Source organism: Colius striatus, chromosome 3, assembly GCF_028858725.1.
Source record: "Colius striatus isolate bColStr4 chromosome 3, bColStr4.1.hap1, whole genome shotgun sequence".
Lineage (NCBI taxonomy): Eukaryota > Metazoa > Chordata > Aves > Coliiformes > Coliidae > Colius > Colius striatus.
The window spans coordinates 90,350,092-90,362,409 of NC_084761.1; the positions used below are offsets into that span (position 1 = coordinate 90,350,092).

At 39.4% G+C, this 12,318-nt stretch overlaps 1 protein-coding gene across 2 annotated transcripts in view; it reads right to left on the bottom strand.

The window, feature by feature from the left end:
• FAM193A (family with sequence similarity 193 member A) overlaps nt 1–12,318 on the bottom strand; it is an 80,245-nt gene that overhangs the window by 11,172 nt on the left and 56,755 nt on the right. For both annotated transcript variants that reach the window (XM_061993581.1, XM_061993580.1), the window contains 6 exons: nt 10,334–10,487; nt 10,053–10,232; nt 5,930–6,181; nt 3,453–3,651; nt 1,900–2,172; nt 1,316–1,598 (listed from right to left, as the gene is read on the bottom strand). In XM_061993581.1, coding sequence (XP_061849565.1) covers nt 1,316–1,598; nt 1,900–2,172; nt 3,453–3,651; nt 5,930–6,181; nt 10,053–10,232; nt 10,334–10,487 — 1,341 coding nt within the window. The remainder of the gene's footprint in view (nt 1–1,315; nt 1,599–1,899; nt 2,173–3,452; nt 3,652–5,929; nt 6,182–10,052; nt 10,233–10,333; nt 10,488–12,318) is intronic.

Below are 12,318 nucleotides of genomic sequence, written 5' to 3' on the forward strand. Positions count from 1 at the left end.
CAGAGCTGCTGCACATAACAGGAGATACTGCCAGTCTGTGCAAATGCTGTGACTAGTCAGTTTGAGCAGCCCTCACATCACGGTTTCTTGCCTGTTGAGTGTGTTGCAGTGGCCAGCAGCATGGTGGGGTAGCATGTGCTGGGGGAACAGATACAACTCCAAAGAAGTCAAGGCTTCATGACTTCTGTTGCTCAGTCACTTGATAGAAAGACTAGAGCATGAAGCCATTTCTCCCATTACAGCACACCACTGACTCAGACTGTGAGAATTGTTTCTGGTTCTCTCTCTGTTCACTCCTCACAAACTAAAATTACTTTGTTGTGTTAGCACCTGGAGAGGCTCACACAAGTTGGATTTATCTTGCATTAAATAAACCATACTCCATTGTCTCCCTGCACCAGGTAAGAAAGTTTGGTCTTTTCTCCTTTTCAAAAAATTGCATAATTTCTTGAGCATGAAAGAACAGCTACTTATTTTATGGTATCATCAATAATTGATGTCAGAAATAAGGCAGTTTCAGAGCACTTAAGGTAAGTAGTTATTTAAGTCAGCCTAAATCTCACATCATCTTCTGAAAACTAGCCAGGAGACTACATGCATAGCAACCAAAACCACAATCCTGTGTCTCAGAGTACAGTGCAGTGACTCAACTGCTTTTCTGTAATGCCTGCACTCTTCAGACATAGCAAGAGAGTTGGAACCATTGTCAATCTGCCACAATAAAGAACACTACCAGATGACAGCTCCACCAAACTCCTCTCAACCTCCAAGATCTTTGAAAACCTTCAGAAATCAGAACATCCTTCCACATTATAACCACTGTATAAATGGTCTGATACCCAAGAAGTATTAAGTGTAGGCTTCAAGACCATGTACGACCTTTTTACAGTTTGAGCTAAACCTGTCTACAGACTCCTTAAGTTTTCAGAGCTTTTCATTCCCGCTTGCCATGTCATGTCCAAATGACAGAAAACAGATTATACAAGAGGTCTGTGTCTCAGCGACAGCAATCAATACTGGCAAGGACAGTAAGAACACAGCTCAACTTATTTATCCTAGGCCACATTTCTTAAAGTGAGCAGACATTCGTCTTTAGGCCTCTAAAACTCAGTAACTCTATTCTGCAACAGAAATAATATTTGTGAAGTCTCACACCAAGTTTCATACCAAGTACATGAACTCAAGTCTCATTTGCTGAACACACTGACAGCTCTTCTTCCACACTACAAGCACTGGTAAAGGAGAAGAGGTATCTGTATTTTAATTCCCCTTCTTATGTAATAAGGAATGACAACAGCAACAACACCAAACTTACCTGCAGACACTTGGTGGGGCACTTACAGAACTATCTGTAGTTGAAGTAGGAGGTGCAACTGTGGTAGGACAAAGACCTGAATGAGGATCCACAAATCCAGGGGCTGTTGCAGCAGTTTTGGGGAAGGAAGGAGCAGCAAGATTTGGAAGATGTGGGGTTGAGGCTGGAGATAGTGCAGCAGGAGACAGTGAAGGAAGGGATGCTAAACTGGTAGGACTATTTCGTGGTGCAACTGGTGCAGAATGTCTATGGTCTTCTTTATTAATATTGTGGAACACTTCACCTAAATTGGAGAACAAAAGCAACCACTTACAGTTAATAAGTCTCCATTAACTACTCAAAAAATTTTCTGTGTGTTAGATGTTCTCATCTTCTACACAAATCAATGTTTCAACATCTTTCTATTACCAGCTCCAAACCCTAAAGAAGACCTGGATTTTAATCCATAATTACAGAGACTGTAACTCAATAGTAAGAGCGGTAATTAATGAAAATCAAGATAATATTACTGCAATAAACACTTATAAATCTTTATGGTTAGGCTAAATGTGCTTGAGTGAGTTATTCAGTTGTATGTGAATTACCTATTGATGAAGGTCTTTTGGATGATACTTTGAACTGGTTGCTGCTTGACTGCACTGTAGTTGCCGTGCAGGAGACAGAAGAAGTAGCAGAAGAGGTTGCCATGACAACTTTATTAGCTTCCATAAAGGCATCCTGGAAATTGTACAGACATTTCTTCTTTGCAGCATTTTTTTTCTCTTTGCCATCAGTAACTGCTGTTGCCTCACTGCTAGATGTAGTGGGAAGTGCTTCTGGTCTTATTTCTGAGAGTGCTGGGGCTAATATATCACTCCCTTCAATTAAAACACACAGTAATAAAGAATCTCAGGATTACAGAATTGTCTTTATAGCTTTAAGAATTAAGCATTCAGTAATTTAGATGCAGATAAGCAAAGATGGAGTTAATGTTGACTTGGCAGGATTAGTGAAACCATCCTCCTCTCCCCTGCCCCAACCCATCCCTCATCAGGTAATACACCTGCAACAAAAAGTGCTAAGAAATCTCAGAGCACAAGCCACAAACCTTAAAGCTGCACTACTAAATGTGTGTCCACAAGTAGCAAAGATGATACAGATACCTTTCTCCTTTTGTATTTTAGAAACTAAAATTGGACATGAATTTACATGCTAAGTATATAAAGCTTTAATATTTGAAATCCAGGTTAGCCATGCAACAGCTACAAACATGAACAACAAATCCTTCTATGAATGCGCCATAAATCTTATCTTTACTTATTGGAAATTCCAGCTAACTATAGGAACCCCTTTGTGATAGACTTCCCACACAAGCTTGCCACTAACCATCTGTTGGAACAGCTACTCACAACTACATTTGTAAATGGACGAGCTATTCTACCGGGGAAGTTTTCTGGAGGTTTTTAATGCCTTTCCTTTTAGATATCAGTGTAGTGGCTTCACACAAGTTAGCAGCAGATCAGTTAGGAAAACAGCCAACACACAAAACCAAACTTCCCTTTCATATGAGACAAATAAAAAAAGCATTTTAGTATTTTCTATGATTTGAATGGAAAGATTATGCTCTCTCAATATCTTATATTTCTCTTCTAGTCTCTTTTGGTTAAACCATTAGTATTGCCAAAGACCTCCTGGCTTAAATTCACCTTTTGCTGGATTTATGCCTCTGTCTTTCTGAATGACAATGCAGTTATCTCTGCATATTATAAGCAGGGTGTAGTACTAGGTTACCAGTGCCCTTATGACTGTAGAAAAAGAGCAGTTCCTTTGTGGCTGAACACCACAAGTTATTTACGTTTCTCTTTAATTGCCCTTTCTTTGCAACCCTAAATTTCTGAAGGCAGAAATATCTCTACAATAACAATAGTTGAAAAACAGTGTGCTATTCTTTTGCTTTGAACATCCTCTCCCCAACACTAAGAATTTATTTTTCAATTTTCAGACTCACTGGAGTAGAAATGGCAGCAAATCTCTGCCAGAATCCTGTCTTACAAAATCATGATGATGAAACTTCCCATTCCTGGAAAAAAAGTGCCACATTCCATTTCAAAACATAAGGCTTTCAATCAGTCACTGTGAAGTAGTAACAAACCCTCACCAGGAATTGTATCAGGCAAAAAGGTAGCAGGATTCCAGTTCTTGTCATTCATCATCTCAGATCCCCAAAGACTTATAAATTTAGAGCTATTCCAATCTGGAGTGCTCCCAAAACAGCTTGGATAAATATGATCTTGGAGAGATGCATTGAATACTTGATGTTTGTTTGTATGATTCTGAACTGGAGCTGGTGGTAATGCCTACAAAAATAATGAGTATTTTCCTCATTAATATTCTATTTGCTTACACAGTCACTCCAACAGCAATATTCAAATCGTAGTGCTTGAATTGTGAAAGGCATTATAAAAAGCATAAACAATATTTCCCAGAATGATAAGACTAGTTTGTTGATTTTTAATGTAGATAATATAGCACACAGAGATTTTATGAACATGTATATACTCTGTAATCACAAACACTGCTTTTAGATTAACCTAATTGATGAATACAAAAACGTGCACAACAAATACACTTGGGTTAATACATATTAACAGTCTCTTCTTTTCAATTAAAAGAATATATTTGTATGAATGTAGAACTTGTTAGGAATTACCTTTCAAAGCCCAAGCTGACAAAACCAATCCCCTGTGACATGATAATCATTACCATGTAAGACAATTGTGAAAAAGGGATTACAAACACCTCAAGATTGAAAATCAGCACAGTAGAAAAAGAAATAAACACTATTTGAAACATCATTTTAAAGCTGATTACATTCTTCTGGGTTTTTTTGTCTCCCAAGTATTCACAGGTTCCTGACTTAAATCTTAATAGATGAAGAATACACCCTTTTAAGAAGCAACTGGGACGAGAGAAATAGGGAAAACATTTTTTCTTGTTTCATAGAGGGATGTTGCTATGCCTCACTCCATTTCTTTGGGCTGAAATGGTTTGTTCCCATTCTAAAATGTGGCTTCCTCCCAGCGACCTCGTGCAATGTTAAGCATTATATTAAATTACTGTCACCTTAAAAAAAAGCCAAGGAAAAGTGTGTTTGTTCTATTTTGGCACTAGATTTGATGCAAAGAAAAGCTATGCAGAAGTAGATATAGATATTAAACATATCAGCTGAGTCCAATGACATTTCAGACACGAAAGTCTATGCACTCATGGCCAAGCAAAATACTTCTATAACCCATCTCCTTTTTCTCTACAAAAGCATTTTCGTTATCTGACTAATGGTGAAGGTGGGAGAGGCTGGAATATCCTGCATTAAAGAAAACTCATACACATGAGTACAAAGAAGCACTTCACAGGGCAGAACAGCCTATTCATGATAAACCAAACCTGATTCAATGAGCTTATTAGCTCTTTCACTACCAGCTCCACTGAACTTAGCTGGCTCTTCAAAGGCAAAAGCTCTCTCAAGCTTCAGCTTCCACATATGTCTTTCCAGCTCCAGCACAACACAAATACATGGAGCCCAGCTGGTTCAGGTGCTGTGCCAGAGCTAACAGCCCTGGCCTGAATTACAAAGCTACTCAGTGCTAGCAGCCTGCTACTCCACATGGGGCTTCAGTTGCAGCCTTGACTCTGTGCTGCAGATGTTCTGCTAAATAAAGGTCTTCTGAAAAGAAAGACAGCAGAGATCAGGGATGGAAGCTTGAGTAGATGGATAGGAGCTTGAGCAGACTACTATAAGGGGTGCAAAAAGAACTGTGGAGGATGGCAGAAAGTGGGGTACAACAGTTGCAGGTTTCAGAAGAATGGCAGCAGGCTGTTGAGAAATGCCAGGCTGGCACACTGTAGGAGAGACTGTAACCTTGCAACCCCAGAATCACCAGGGGAAAGGGAGATGACAGGAATATGTACCTAATCACAAGCAGCTTTGCCACTTTCAGCAGCACCCCCAGTTCAACTCATTTAAGCAGCATAGGAAACAACATTAATAAATTCTTGCTTTTGACTTGTACTTCTGAAAAGCTGTCACCTGGTCCCAGTCCTTGTTCCACATCCTTCTCTCGTTTACTAGTTACAAGTTTGGGGTCAAAAGAATGTTGCAGAACCTGCAAAAAAGCCAGTTCTCTGAAAGCACAACACCCCCCCCCCACAAAGACTCCTATGCCACAGTTTTCTCCAAAAATTCAAGTCACTAACATTTTGAACTAGAAACCTCAGGATATTATGGCCAGAATGGAATATCAAATTTTCACCTTCGATGTATATGAAATCATCACCATCACTATATGAAAACATCTCAGCACTATTTCAAGACCCATTTGATTCCACATGCTTTCTAATCAAAGTAAGGAAATTATCAGTCTTCCTGACAAAAGCTACCCTTAATCCTCCTCTAAGAACTTTCTATGTGTTCAGAATCTGTCCTATTCCCTCCCCCTCACTATTCCTCCTGAAAAGACTACTATAAACAGAGTTTATAAATCAACTTCTATGGTTTCATTGACAGTCAGTTATGCTGGTTTATACAGGTGTACAGTATTTTCCCTGTGAGGAGGCTGTCTCCTTCACCAAGCTTACCTTATTGTGTGTAAAGGGAGATGCTGTATACAAGGTGGGATGGATAAGTGGACGAGGCAGATGAGGAATTGTATGTAATGGTATATGTCCATGGATGTGAGGATAAAGATGAAGTGCAGGATGTGCAGGTTTTTCAGGATTCATAAACTGGTGGCCAGCAGGCAGACGTCCAGTTGCAAGTGTAGAGGCTGTTAGACCTGAGGCTTCCTGTTTGCAAACATGACATTCACAAGCATTTGGACCTTGGTCAACCTGTAGGATATTTTTAAAAAATACGTTTCAATTTGCTCAACAGACAGCAAAAATTTACTATGTTTCCCATCCCTTTTTCTCAATAATCATTACAGTTATTTCATTTTGCATACATGAATCAATATTTTCAGAGCATCTGCAGAATTCCTTCATTTACCATCAACAGAACACCACTGCAGTGAAGTAAAAGCACTGCTGGAGGATCTTAATTAAGATCTGAGTCTTAATTAAGAGTGCCTTAAAAACTGACAGCATTTCACATTATACAGACATTTAAGGTTCACTATCAGTGACAAGAAGCAAGATATCAATACAAATAATCAGACAGAAACATAAACCAAATAGGAACATGAACCTTGACAGTATCTGATCATTACTAAGCAATTAATTACCTCATTATAAACAGAAAAAAAATCAAACTCTATTATTGTTTTCCACAATTTTCCAAACATATGGCAAAACAGCATGTGTAAAAAGTAGTAATAAGGGTTGATAAATTAAGGGGTGATAACAGCTCAAAGCAGTGCTGAGCTGCATTAGGCAAAGCACAGCCAGCAGTTCAAGGGAAGTAAGATAATTTCCCTTCACTCTGGCTCAGCACTAGTGACACTTATCTAGAATGCTGGGTCCAGTTCTAGGCTTCTCAGTACACCAGAGATGGGGACACACTCCAGTGAGTCCAGTGCAGGACCACAGAGATGATTTTGGCCTTAGTGTATGTCATATAAGGAAAGGCTGAGAAAGCTAAGGCTGTTCAGCATCAATTGAGAACAACCTGAAATGGAGGAAATTCCACACAGTTTATTTGTGAGAGTGGCTGAACACAGGAACATGCTACCCACAGCAGCTCTGGAGCCTGCATCCTTAGTGATATTCAGAACTCAAACGAACAATAGTGCTGACCAACCTTCTCTAGATGACCTTGATTTGAGTGGAACTCAACTAAACTATCTGAAGATGTCCTTTCCAAACTCAACTCTTCTGTGATTGTGTGAAAAACACATTTCTCATTAAAATCTTTGTAATCATATCAACTGTGAAAACCCCACACCTTATTAGAACCTTTTCCTGGTCTCAAGGTATCATTAGCCTTTGTCATTTCAAAAGGATTCAAGGTTTTGGAAGAAAAGTAGACCAGGAAAGAGCTGGTCCATTTCCCTCTCTCTGCTCAGTGCTTTTTCCTGTCACTGTTATCTGACATTTCACCAGAATAAAACTTTCCTAGAACCAATATCAGGAAGACTTTCAAATTGCTCTTTTTTCCCAGTACTGTGGTAGAACACATTTTTCCAAAACCCAGCATTAGCTTTCTAGTAAAGGACTGATAGGTGGATTTCTTCTTGAATATGCCTTCCTCTCAGAAACAAATAACTCTTCACTATCACTTAAAAGCAATGCAGCCTTTGACACAATCTGTATTTCAACAAGCAAAGATTTCATAGACCAAATACAATGACTGAATAAATTAGGTGCAAAGAGAAGAAAAACAGTACCTTTCTCATTAAAAATGTTATCAAGAAACCAATACTAATCTGTTAGCAAATGAAAATGGAAGAAAGAAGCCACACTATGGTGAGATTCAAAATCCCGTTCTGACAAACTCTTGGGTACTGATCATGAAAATGAACCCCAAAAGAAATACAGATACAGAGCAAATGAGCAACTCCAACAGATAATGCCAAAGAATATCCAACTCACACAATACGTACTAGGGAAATCAATCACTTGGATGCAGCATTACAAGGCAGATAATCAGGTCTGATTAGAAAATCAGGCTAAAAACCAGAAAGTCATCAAGAGTTTCTCAGAATAATTCTGAGAAAAATCCTTTCTCCTCAGACAAAGAAGAGAAAGATTAAATCTACCTTTTTATCTTGCATTTGAGTTTGCTTCCCTGAGGCAAGTAAGACCCACAAATCTCATTTGGTTTTCCACAACAAATGCTGAATCTGTTCACCAGTTTGCAACTAGTTTGACAACCCATGTAAGTATAATGCCATTGGTCAGCCACACACAGAAAAAATGTCAATGTACTCACTGAAGGTAAAGTAGCTTAATACTCTTCACACATGAAAAAATACTTCCAGTGGAAGGATTTACAAAGATCCCAGCCACAGGGGAACACCTAATGGGAGTTCTCACCCGACTGTCATCTAAGCTGTCAAAAGTGACCCTCTGACATGGATTCCTTTGTATAATAAGCAACAAAAGCGAATAGTCTGTATTCTCTTTAGCACTGACACCATACTGTAGCTGCAGGGTGACTCAGATTAAAAGTCACATAGCCACCAAGGTGAGTCCATTGGCTTTGCTTTGGTGCTCAGCTGTTAAATCAAACAACACTACCTTAGGCATGGTTCTCCAAGTTGTTTTGGGGACCTTACAGTAAAGAGCTGGAAGACTGGAAGAAGGCAAGGAGGGTCTAGTTGGAGGCCTGTATCTGGTGGAGTCCCTCAGGAGTCAGTGCTGGGACTGGTACTGCTCAGTATATTCATTAATAATCTTGATGAGGGAACAGAGGCACTGTCAGCAAGTTTGCTGACAATACTAAACTGGGGACAGTGGCTGACACATCAGAAGGCTGTGCTGCCATTCAATGAGACCTGAACAGGCTGGAGAGTTGGGCAGGGAGAAATCTAATCAAATTCAACAAGGGCAAGCGTAGAATCTTGTATCTGGGGAAGAATCAACCCATGTACCTGTTCAGGTTGGGGAATGAACTTTTAAGAGAGTAGTGTAAGGTCTTGTTTGGCAGTTGGATGAGCATGAGGCAGCAACGCAAATGGCATCCTGGGATGTATCAGAAGGGCTGTGGGCAGTAGGTCAAGAGAGGTTCCTCCCCCTCTACTCTGCTCTTGTGAGACCACATCTGGAATATCGTGTCCAGTTCTGAGCCCCTCAGTTCAAGAAGGACAGAGAGCTGCTGGAGAAAGTTCAGTGCAGGCCCACCAAGATGATGAAGCATCTCCCTTCTGATGAGAGGCTGAGGGAGCTGGGACTCTTTAGCTTGGAGGAGCTTGAGGGGATGACCTCATTCATGTTTACAAATACATAAATGGCAGCTGTCAGGAGGATGAAGCCAGGCTCTTCTCAATGATTTCCAATGATAGGACAAGGGGCAATGGGTACAGCTGGAACATAAGAGGTTCTAAAGAAATACAAGGAAGAATTTCTTCACTGTGAGGGTGAGGGAACACTGGAACAGGCTGCGCAGATGGGTTGTTGAGTCTCCTTCTCTGGGAACATTCAAAACCCACCTGGACAAGTTCCTGTGTGACTTACTCTAGGTGGTCCTGCTCTGGCAGGGAGGTTGGACTAGATGATCTTTTGAGGTCTCTTCCAGGCCTTAAGATTCTGTGACAATCTTAAACTATCTAAATAATCAAGCATCCCCAAAACTCATCCACAAGTCATGTACAATGGATTTAACTACACTAGGTTTAAATGGGTGAAGTTAGGACTCGGATACAATATTAAAAAGTGTCCATTAACTAAGTACTTGCATCATTCCTCCCACCCCAATTAATTTCAAACAGTTTCACATTAATATTTAACAAAGACCAAGCTCAAATTTCCAAGCAGAAATGCTTCAGTGTTTCTACTTCTGATTCATGAAGGTAGGAATAATTTTTTCCACTTTTACTGAAGCCATCTTTAATTTAACTAGCACATTTCAGGCTTTGACTAAATGAGGACATTATCCATGACCATATACCATCAGCTGAAAAATAGTTTAGGTATCATATCCACCTACTGATAACTTAATATATTACAAGTTAAATATTTAACTAAAGATGTAAGTGTATTATCATTTGAGCAGCCACATTTCAAAAGTTAATTTGCTAAAAGAGTTCCTTATAGATTACTATACCTGCTGACTGGGGTAAGAAGGTGGTGGACTGTCCATTTTCGCTTCATCTTTCCTTAATGTCCTTTTTGCTAGAGACATTTCCTCCTTTTGAGTCCCTGGTGGTTCACCACTGCTCTCCCCATCTGCTTCTTCATCATCTGCTTCTGAGGAACTGCTGCTAGTACTGCTCACCTGAGGAGACTGGACAGTATCAAATTGTTAACATAGGAGTGAAGGAGAGGCCTTTCTCTAGCGAGCACAGCCAACTGCCAGAAAAAGATACAAGACTGTAAATGCTGTACCTCATCTTTCAATGCCATGTTTTCGCCTCCGCCATTTAGCTCACTGTGAATTCCATTCATGTTGGCTACAACCTCTGCATCGTCGTAATTATTCAGTGGGTAGATATCAGCAAATTTTGCTGATAATGGTGTAACATCTTCATCATCACTACCACTGAAGGGAAAAGAGCCTTAGGTAAATCACAGCACTCAGCAACCTCACTCTGTGTAAGCAGGTAGAACACAAATACAGTTGAAGGCATCCCTTGTGTAAGTGCTCTCACTGGAAGTCAAAGGATTGCATTCCAAGTTATTTAACTGAATTGATTGTTTTCAAGCAAGTAAAACCAAACAACTTGCCATTTAATCCTACTGAATATACCAGTTGGATGCCTGAAGCACAGACTGCACTGAAAATAAGATTCTCTGCTATTTCTGTGTAAAATATTTTCCTATCACTGTTTTCTGAACAAGAATGTATGGGATTAATAACAAGATATGGATGACCTTTAATGTGATGAAAAAAGCCTTACGTTGATGACTTTTTACAGAAAGTGTAAAGCAGAAAAAAAGTGCAATATAAAACTCAATTTTTTTTCACACATTAAATGTCAAACCAGTAACAGTAAGTAGGGAACACTGAACACATCACAGTAACTCTTAAATTTCTCAACAGTAATTAGTTTCTAGACAAAACCACATCTACCCGATTTTCAGAATGTGCTCTAAAATACTTAATGGACCTTTTTTTTCCCCCCATACAGACAGCTAGTAAAAGAACATGCATGTTTAATTACCCGCTCCAGGGAAGTGTTGCAAAGATTGGTTAGGTCATGTATCTACAGCAATCCAGAGCTCTTAAAAGAAGCTCTTAAACTGTGCACTTTATCTTTTTGCATTCCGCGAGCTACTGCGCCAAAATTTAATTACATGATGGCACCATTAGGCATATTTCAAATGCGCAATGAGGAAATAAAACACGGCACATATTATGAGACATAAAATGGCTCTTCCCCAAGGAGCAGTGGTATTTCCCTAAAAATAAGCTTCTCTCTTGGAGTCAACAGAACTAGCTTCTGAAGAGACAAATTGAACAATTTTGGACATTTCAGCACCAAAACTAATGAGAGTTTACAGAACATGCAAACTACACATTTGAGAAAACCTAGCTAAATGTACTGCCACATAAATAAGCTTTCAAGAGCTCCCCACGTGTTCAGGAACTGAAGACCCCTATGAAAGATTAAACCACTGATGGTAATTGATGCAAAGGTAAGTATTTAAAGGAAATTGAACTTACTGAGGTGATATTCATCGGAAATATCCCACACTTTTGTCCTCATTCATGACACAGTTTTAACACAGAATGCTAACACCAATTTCCTTGGCTGTACTGACAACAGTTATTTCACCAGTATTGCCATCAGCACTGAAGCACTTTTTAGAAAAACTTCCTTTAGAATACCACATGACAGGGTAGAGCGTTGGTTAGCTGTAACCTAACCATGTACAAAAGGCAGCCTATCAAGCAGTTTTAACCCTTCAGAATTATGGAAAGGGCCATTAGACTACCATTAGACTAGTGCCTCAAATCTGAAGGTCATTATGATCTGAATAAAAGAGAGTGGCAGATAGAATCATAGAATCATTTCAACTGGAAGAGACCTTTAAGATCATCAAGTCCAGCCTTTGTCCCAGCCCTATCAACCACAAACACTTCTGATAGGGACAATAATTTTTGAAAGCAAGACTGAAGTTAATGCACCTTCAACAACCCTAGAAGTCCTTAATAAAATGAAAATGATTCTTGTGAAGTGACCATCCGTCAAAGAAAAGATCACCAGCTCCTACACTCAGTCTAGGAAAGAAGGACCTTTTAAATTGATGTTCTAAAGTAGAACAATAGCTAATGTCCTTATAATATCAAAGTAGGAAAATAAAGACTACATACACTTTTAGCAATACTGTTAAGTCAACATCTGCAGAAATTTAAGAACTTTACAGGG